The 9566-nt window shown below is 25.0% G+C and overlaps 3 protein-coding genes across 3 annotated transcripts in view; all 3 read right to left on the bottom strand. All coding sequences in view use genetic code 6, as the record gives it.

Moving 5' to 3' along the window:
• TTHERM_000667030 (hypothetical protein) overlaps positions 1-17 on the bottom strand; it is a gene marked incomplete at both ends in the record, with an annotated part of 353 nt that extends 336 nt beyond the window's left edge. The window contains one exon of the mRNA XM_012798595.1: positions 1-17. This exon is cut by the window's left edge and continues 178 nt beyond it. Coding sequence (XP_012654049.1) covers positions 1-17 — 17 coding nt within the window.
• Positions 18-577: 560 nt separating this feature from the next.
• On the bottom strand, positions 578-2918 carry TTHERM_00667020 (hypothetical protein). The gene is made up of 10 exons (XM_001020070.3): positions 2804-2918; positions 2553-2739; positions 2271-2497; positions 1977-2109; positions 1883-1918; positions 1681-1738; positions 1538-1622; positions 1399-1483; positions 1213-1336; positions 578-1157 (listed from the first exon to the last, which is right to left on the bottom strand). Coding segments are annotated over exons 1-10 (1296 nt in total). The 5' UTR covers positions 2806-2918; the 3' UTR covers positions 578-798.
• An 811-nt stretch (positions 2919-3729) lies between these two features.
• Positions 3730-9541, bottom strand: TTHERM_00667010 (HSA protein; the record flags this gene model as incomplete). The annotated part of the gene is made up of 9 exons (XM_001020069.2): positions 3730-4992; positions 5127-5176; positions 5262-5840; positions 5898-6223; positions 6285-6460; positions 6633-8036; positions 8094-8912; positions 9244-9284; positions 9487-9541. 9 exons carry the CDS (start codon positions 9539-9541, stop codon positions 3730-3732), a joined length of 4713 nt encoding a protein of 1570 aa, XP_001020069.2.
• Between the last annotated feature and the right edge of the window lie 25 nt (positions 9542-9566).

Raw genomic sequence — 9566 nt, 5'->3', positions numbered from 1 at the left:
TTTACTTATAACCTCATTTATCAATATTACTTTTAAATTTAGATTCTACTATTTCTCAATAAAAAGTAAAAAAAATATTATTATTTGCATTGATTGCAAGGAAAGGATAAATATTTTTTAACATCCTAACTATTAATAATATTTTACTCATACTATATTTGTTTTATTTTTTTAATTTTCATAGATTATTTATAAAAAAAAGCGTTTTAATTTACACAATTAAGGAAGAATATAAATTTAACTATTTCAATGTAATCATTAATTAATTAATTATATTTTACTCTTACTTATTTGCTAATACTTATTAATGTCCATAGATTATTTATAGAAAAAAAAAGCGTTTTTATTTACATAATAAAGGAAGAAAAATAAATTTAACTATTTCAGCAAAATCATACTTATAGTTGTTTGTATATTAATACTTTTTAATTTTCATAGATTATTAACACCCAAAAAAAAAAATTTTTTTTAATTACACATTTAATTTTCATATTTAATTATTCTATTCATAATTTTTGTTTGATTGTTTGTTTGTACTTTTAAATTTTATAAAATTTTGATAGATTAATTATTTTTTCTAATTAAGAGAGAACAAATAACATTTTTATTTACATAACAAAGGAAAAATATAAATTTAATTTTACATCATATTTTACTCATAATTAATACTTTTAAATTTTAACATGTTATAATTTGTTAAGTAAGAGTGGTTATAATTTATTAAATCAAAATGAATTTTTTCATTTACTCTATTTGATAAAAACATAATAATGATTAAAGATATTTAATATAACTTTTTCACTTCTAAACTTCATTCTAATTTTCTTCAAGTTCTTTTATTTCATTATCATAATTATATAAGGTATCTTCATTATAAGGTTCTTTCCTCTCTAAGATTTTCTTTAAATTTCCTTTTTCATCATCTGAATATTATTCCTCATTATAATCTTATTATAAAAATAAATCTGTATCAAAGAATTTTTCTGTCTTTCTAAGTATTTCATCAGCTTCAAATTCTTAATCATCTTCCAAGAATCCATATTTATTATTTTTGATAAGATTTTTCTTTCTCATCCATTCATCAACATATTTCTTTTCATTCTCAGTAAATGCAAGGGTGTGCCAGATAAGAGGTTTATCTAGGCTTTCAGGCTAATCTATTAATTTATTTTATTTTCTTGCAAAGGTTTGAATTAAAATAAATAAAATTACTATTCAAGGTAGAAGTCAGCTCAAAGCATTCTACAAATAACTCTTACAAATATGCTCTCTAATCCTCTGTTTGAGGCTGGTTTATTAACCATTCGTAGTAAGTTTTGTAATAATTTTCTTCTAACTTTCGTTTACAAAATAAAAAATAAATTTAAAAGTATATTCATTCAGTCATAAAAAGCTTACTTAGTCAAATGCTCTTTTTTCCATAAACTCTGAAACATCTGTTGCCTTTTACTTTTCTTTCATCTGCTAATACAGCTCTTTAATCCTGAAAAGACATTTATCACATAAATATCAATAAATTTAATTGCTAAAAAATTACTCAATTTATTTCAGAGGTTTAAATATATCTTTTTGCTACTTATAGTAATTGGCTCTAATATTCGATATTTGTGGTAATCTTTATGCTTAAATTGAAAGAATCAACAAAGCTTAGTCAATTTTAACAAAAATAATAAAATTTACGAAATAGCTGTCTATTCTAGTTAAACTATTGCTGTAAAATTTCTTCTTTTTCTTTTATCTATTAAAATATTATTGCAAATTTTACATTTAAATTCAAAATTAATTAAAAAATTAGATTTAAAAAAATTAAATTTGTTAAAAATAAAGCTATTTATATGTTTTATTTGACTAATAGAATATAATTTTAAATATTGTAAATTACTTCTTCTTCCATTTTAGCTCTTTGTTGCATCAGATTCTTAATTGATTATTTAAAAAAAGTAAATTTATCTTTAAAAATATAATAGTTTATTTACAAGCTCGAAATTCTCTACAATAAAATTTTGCACTTTATCTATATCCATTCCTTCAGTAAGATAGAATTCTTTAGTTTTTTTGAGATACTCTTCTTCGTATTCTCTCTTTTATCTAATTAACTTCTAATATGTCCTATTATAATTATATAAATAGTATTTAAATCACCTAAAAAAACACAAAATTTATTCATCATTTTTAATTTGAAAGCAAGTTTTTCAAAACATAAATAATTAGTTAGTTAGCTTTAATTCGCCATCAGGTTTTTACTTTATTAAACAATTTAAATTTTTTACTTTTAATTTTCATCGTCTTCATCTCCTATACCTCTCTTGTGAACTTACTTTTCAATTTATTAAATCAGCTACTACGCTCTTTGAATGCTTTGATCACCTTCCTTAAGTTTCATATCTTTTTATTTTTACACTTCATTTTATAATTAAGTGATTTCTTATTTTTGAGGTTCCTATATTTATTAGCTATCTTAAAGGTTTTATGAGTGAAATTCGCTTAAATTTGATTCCTATCATTAATTTATGAATTATTTATTCATTTAATATTAGATAAATTTGTCATACACTAACTTTTTGTAGAGATTAAGCACTAAACTATTCTCTTGTGAATTATGATTGCTATTATTAAATAGATCTACTAACTGATAACGCTGATTATGAGTCTTATTTAATATAAGACTCATTATCATCATTGTTAACAGATTTTGCATCATTGAATGATATTGCAGACCTTTATTGAAATGATTTACTCCTATTTTTATAATCATAAAAGCTAATTGATAGACCAATCCTTAAACTTAAAGTTTATAACTTACATTTAGTTCTATATTAAAATGCTTAATTGTTTACTCTTTAAAAATGTTTTGCTAAAAAAATAATTTGCTAAATAAGGTTATTTATAATTATTGAATCTATTTTTAAATTTACTGATATTTGAAAAAATTGCAAATAAATTAATTATTGTTTTTTTAAAAATTGTTTTTTAGATTGAAGTTATTAAAAAATTAAAAAAATAATTAAATATGCGATTGATATTTCAAGACAAAGTTATTTTATTAAATAAAATTCTAAGAACATTTGTTAAAAAATAAATAAAATATTTCGATAAAATAATTTACTCATTTAAAAATAAATTGTATTTTTGCTAAAATTAAAAAGCAAGTGAGTGATCAAATTTTACATATAAAAAATAAACAAATAATTTAACAATTAATAAAAATATTCAAAATTTTAGATATATTTTTTTATAAATTTTGTTTTCACCAATTAAAATTTGATTCTCTATTAATAAATATTAATTACAAAACTAAAAACATTTATCTTAAAATATAAACTTCATTTAAATACTTAATTAAATTGATAAATTTAAATATTTGATTAAATTTCCTAATGGACAGGAAACAAATTAACTGCGATAGAGGAGAATTGAAAATAATTTTTGATGAATTTGAATGGAAAATAAATATATTTTAATAGTAAAATAAATCGACATACAAGACAATTAAAGGAGATAGCTAGGATTATTGTTGTATATAAGAAGTTTATATATAAATATTTATTGTTATTTAGAAGACTCAAATAATTATTATTTTATTGTTAGTTTTGTATATAATAATTTATGTTTTTTACTCTATTAGATAGATAGATAGATTGATAGATTTATAAGTCCTTGCTACTATCCTTTAAACTTAACTTACAACTATCTTTTTTAAGACTATTTTATAATAAAAAATTTTATTTTTCATTAGTTTGGCATTGATAATTAGGATTAGGAAACTTAGCTAGGGTCGTCTTGATTCTTTTTCTTTTTAGTTTATTTTTTTTTCTTAGGAGTTCCTTTTTCACTGGTATTATCTGATGCTTGAGAAGGAGCAGCACTTGCTGTACCTTAAATTGATTTTTTAGCTGCAGGCTTCTTTGGTGATGTGTTATCAGTAGACTTCTTTATCTTTTTATTTATTGGTATAGGATCATGGCTGCTTTGCTATTGCATAGGAGGCATTGGTGGGCCTTAAGGATTTCCTGGGCCTGGGTGATTTGGGGGCATTGGCTAACCTTGAGGATGAGGAGGCATATTTTAATTATGGGCATTCATTTAGTGATTAGGAGGGTAGTTTTAGTGTTAACCATGCATTTATTTCATAGGAGGATGACCCATATTTCCTCCTTAATGAGGCCCTTATGGAGGCATTTAGGAAGAATGGGGAGGCATGTTTCCTTGCTAATAACCATGTCCATGGGGAGGAGGACCAGAATGGTATGGAGGAGGCTGAGGATGATTAGGCATTCCTCCGTTATGGTGAGGAGGACCCATATTTTTTTCAATTGATCCTCCTGGAGGATGATGCATGCCACCAGGTCCCATTTGACCGTGAGGAGGTTGATTATGCATAGGAGGATGTCCGCCAGGAGTGTTTTGTTATGAATTAGAATTCGGCTGATGTCCTTACATAGAATGATGGTGGTGATGCTAATTCATAGGTCCGCCTGCAGGTTAACCATTATATGGAGGGGGACCTTAGCCTGGATGCATATGAACAGGAGGTGGATTACCTGGTGGAACTCCACTTTGCCCTCTTTCTGGACCTTATGAGTTGGGATTCATACCATGAGGAGGAGGTTATCTATGATGCATCATAGCTGAAGAAGGAGGAACTTACTATATACTTTAACTGTGATGACCTTATGGAGGGATAGGTGGATTTCCAGGACCTGGTGGAACTTAACTGCTTTAAGGACCATTGGCAGGATCATATTAACCGTGATGAGTTCTAGAAGGATTCATATGTTATTAAGGATTTGGTGGCATACCATTTGGAGGGTAATTAGGATAAGGTGCATGAGCCATATTGCTATTTTATCTGCTCATCATTGGCATACCCGGTCTCATATGTTAAGAAGGATGTGGGCCTCTATATGGACCTCCTTAATTAGGCATCATCTCTGGAGGCATGTTTCCATGTGGTGTTGGTTAAGGTCCGCTCATATTATTTGGGATTTGAGACTATTTTTAAATTAAAATAAATATATTTTGAGCATCTTAAAATAATATTTAAACTATTTTAACTTCATTAATCCTTTTGCTAAAACTTCAAATTTATTATTTTTAAATAATCAAAAAAATAAATAAATAAATACCTTAAGGTTATTTAAAATAAGATAAAGCTCGTTATTCTGATCTATTATAACTATTTATGTTTTAAAAAAAAATATTTAGGAATGAATTAAGTTAGTTCATGAGTTAACAAATAAATAAATAAAAAAATTTATTACCTTTTTTTCTAGAGATAAGTCTATAACTTGGATTATTTTAATTTAAACTAGCCATTTTCAGCTAAGATTTTACTTCTTCTACTTTAATCATTTTAGTGAATGAGCTATAATCAATAGTTTTACCTTTGTCCTCCTCTTTATTATCAAAAATATATTTGTTTGTGTTGTTTTTGACTTGACGAGCGTATTCTATTATACTCTTTCTATATTCTAGTTTATTACTTACATCATAGAGTTTATTTTAACTGAAGTAATTTGCAAAACTTTTATTCATATTTTTAAAAATTTGTTGCTATGGCTTCAGGATGGATACAGCTCCAGATTTCTCTCTTTTGTTTACAGCTTCTTCAAAATCAATTTCTTCGTTTATTAAATTACTCATACTGTTGTATTCTTCATCTTCTTTTTTCTTCTTTTCTTCTATGAAGTGCTATAATTACTCATTCACTTTTACATTATCTCCTTTGAACATATACATAGTAGGCAAAATGTTCTCACTCAAGTAAGCAAATTTTTCTTTCTTCTTAATTCTCAAAGTCCAGTCCAACTTCTCAACAATTTTATTATTGAATTGATAGTCTAATTTGTTAAAAATCATTAAAAATTATTATATTTATTTGATAAAATTTTTATTACGTTTGGTAATAGGATTAGAATTTAAGCTGTTAGCTATTAAATGGTGCTTGTTTCCCCAAATACCTTAATAGTATTCGAAAAAGAAGAAGAAAATAGGCTGTTTAGATATCAATGATATAACTTTGTATTTCTCATTGCTATTGATAAATGAATCATTGAAAACTCTGGCCATTGTTTGCTATTTTGGATCAACTTGAGTATATATAGCAAACAAATTATTATCTTTTCTTGCTATTGGGAAAGTCTTAAATAATTCATCCATATTTAACAATTCCTTAGTCGGATTGCCTATCTTGGTTAGTTTATCTTAGTTGACCATTAAAGACCTTTTATTCATCAAATAAATATTAAAATAAATAACTTAATTATATAATTTATAAATATTACAAATATTGATGACACTTCTTAAGGAATTTATCCATTTCTATACCATGAGTGAAACAAAAAGTTTCGTATGGGAGATCATATAAATCTTAACCTTTCATTTCTATTTCATCTTCATCTACTTCTTAAACTCTTGGAATTTAAGAAAAGTTACTTGGAAAATCAGAATAATTATTTATCTGTTAATAAATTTAAATAATTAATTATTTTCTAAATAAATTAATGATAAAATTTATCAAAAAAAGCGATTAAAAATAATCTGTCAAAGAAAATAAAAAGCTCTCTAAAAATAAATAAAATTTGTAAATTAAAATGAATTAATTTTTTAAAAATATAATAAAAGCTAATTACTGTTTTTTCAAATATCTTTTCATATTCTTATTAGAGTTAATTCTTGTTATAATTGAATGTTAGTAGTTCATTTAAATTTTCATATTTCATCTTTTTAGGATCTATTTGAGGATTTAAATTTTTTATATGATTTAGAAATTCTTCATTTAAAGTGTCTTTTTAGTTATCATCTTTCTTTTTTCTTTTTTTAGATACTTCGACTTGCATAATGCTGCAAACAGATTGATCATAAGCTTATATTTAATTATGTAGAGTGTTTTTAATTTATTGTTTTATTTTATCAACTTCACTTAATTAATTCTCGCTTTCTTATTCAGCATTTTATGCACCTCCCTATTCATCATGCTCACTTTTTATTTATTATTCGCTAATTTCGATATTTTCAACTTCCATTTTTATTTCTTAAACATCTTCTTCTTTCTTAGAATCATCTTACTTGTTTTCTTCAGATGCATTTTTAGCATTTTCAATTGCTTCTACATCAATTTGAACTACTTTTTAAGTTTCTTAATTGTTTTAAACGTCAATTTAATCCTAAAATTCTTCTTTTACTTAATTCAAATCCTTAGCATTTTAATCTGCTTCATTATTTAAATTATCTGCTTTATTTTCACCACTTGCTTGATCTAAGACTTAATCATTGCTTTTTTATTAATCATTAGATTTTTCTTGTTCATTATTTTATGCTTAATTATTATTTTTATCTTCTAAAATAACAACATCTCCAGCATTTTACACACCATTCTTTTCTACTTCTTGCAAAGGATCTTAGCCTTCTTTGACAAAGTCTTCCAATTTTGCTTCTTGAGATACTTTTGCAGATTCATCACTCTTTTTATTGCTCTACTCAAACGAATCTTAAATATTAAAATAATCGTCAGCTTGTCCTTATTCTTAGTTGTGAGAATGGCCTTGAGAAAAATCATTCAAAAAGTTAGGCTCATTTTGATTATTATCTATCATACTCTCTTCTTTTTTCTCTCCAAAATTAAATTAGTTATGATCATCATTCAACTTTTAATCGCTTGAAGCAAGGTAATCTATTTCTTCTTTCATTTATTCTTCTTAGGGATATGCTTTGAATTAATTGCTTTCATTAGAATTGTTCTTTTAGATAGGATCTAATTTAATTTCTTCTTCTTCATATTAAGGTTTAACAAATTATTTCTATTGTTATTGTGGTTACTGCTATTATGATTCCTCCTCTTTTATTTCTTAATTTTAAGGCTCTTCTTATGCAGAAGAAAGCTAAAATTCATTTTTTATTTATTTATCCTAGATATTAGCTTAGTCCTACTATTATTAATTTTATGGAGGAAGCTATTGTTGAGGGTAAATAGTATTAAATATATTATCTATGCTGGGTCTTTCTTTTCTTTTGCCACCATACTTTATGATTGTGTCCTTTTATAACAAATTTAATGAATTATATAAAATACTTTTTAAAAAAAAAATGTTTACTTTTAGTTTATCTAAGATATCTTTTTTTCTTTCAAAATCTCTATACTCTTGATAAGCTTTTATTTCTGGAGTTTCAAAGCTATCTGGATTTAATTCCATCATTTTTTAAATATATCTAGCTATAGGTTTAAATTTCTTGCCATCAGGCTATTCCTATTGGAGTTTATCTTAATCGTTTAATCCATTTTCATTATTGATTTAACCATTTTAATTTACTTAACGAGAAGGAGATTTAATTGTTTCTTGCTAAGGTTCAGGCACTTCTTCATCATCCTAAAAAAACATATCAACAAACTTATCCTCCTCTTTTTATAATTCGATTTATCTCCTTCTTTCTGCTTCTTCTTATTCTTTTCTTTCTCTTTCTTCTTTTTCTCTCTTACGAATTTCTTGTAGCTCATGAGGAGGAATATACTTATGAGAAATTTAACTATCGTCTTTTAAGTTTCTAATTTGACTAAAAGTATCATCAAGATCCTTGGAAAGCTAAATACAAAGTAATTTATGGTAGAAGTGGAGCTCGTCTCTTACTAAAAATTTCTTACTCATATGTTTTTTCATCTTTTTTGATAAGTGAAAGGCAAGAGCAATCTTAGCCTTCTTTTCTTCCTTAAAATCAGTTGCTCTCCAATATACTTCTTTAAGAACTTTATCCCATAAAACATGCTAAATAAATACTGGCTTGTTTGTGCTAAGCCTCACATTAGTAGCGAATGGATATTGAGGACGTTCCATGTAGAGCTTTTCAATCAATCTAAACTTTCTAAAGTATAAATCAGGCAATCTTCCACAATCATCTTCTAATTTCTCTATAGTACTCTTTTATTTATTAATTTAGTAATTAACTTATTAGAATGATTAAACAAACAACCAAATAAATCAAAAAGCTTTTTATTTTTTATTTTTGCGAATATTTTATGTTTTCAAATTTTCAATAAACCATCTCTAATCCTAAAAAATTGTTAAATCCAAAGCAAAAAAATAGTTTAAATTAATTTGAAGAACACCAAAATAAGTCTCCCTGGTAAATTTATTAGGATTAATTGAACTAAATTTCAAAAATATTATTTTATAGAATCAAATCATTTTAAGATTAAATTAATAAAATTGTTGTATTTAAAGCAAATTCTAATCTAAAAAATTAATTTACATTCATTTCCTTGTTCCTTGGGACTGGATATGGTTGTCCTACTATTTATATTAAAAAACATTTGTTAGATTGCTTAAAATTTGATTTTAGTTCATTAAATTTAGAAAATAATGCCAATTCAATTTTTGTAAATTATCATTTTCCTCATCGATTTTTGGGATAGCTCGATCGCTTGCAAAAATTTATTTCATATCCAAACCTTATATGTTTAGATAGTATTTTCTATGATATTAAAAAATATACCCATCATATTGCGATCCTAAATGTTGTGAGGATGCTATATCCGGTTTTAACTCATTAATCACCCTTTATACGATATTTTC

This window comes from Tetrahymena thermophila (assembly GCF_000189635.1).
Source record: "Tetrahymena thermophila SB210 genomic scaffold scf_8254579, whole genome shotgun sequence".
Classification (NCBI taxonomy): domain Eukaryota; phylum Ciliophora; class Oligohymenophorea; order Hymenostomatida; family Tetrahymenidae; genus Tetrahymena; species Tetrahymena thermophila.
This window is presented reverse-complemented; position numbering and strand designations above follow the sequence as displayed.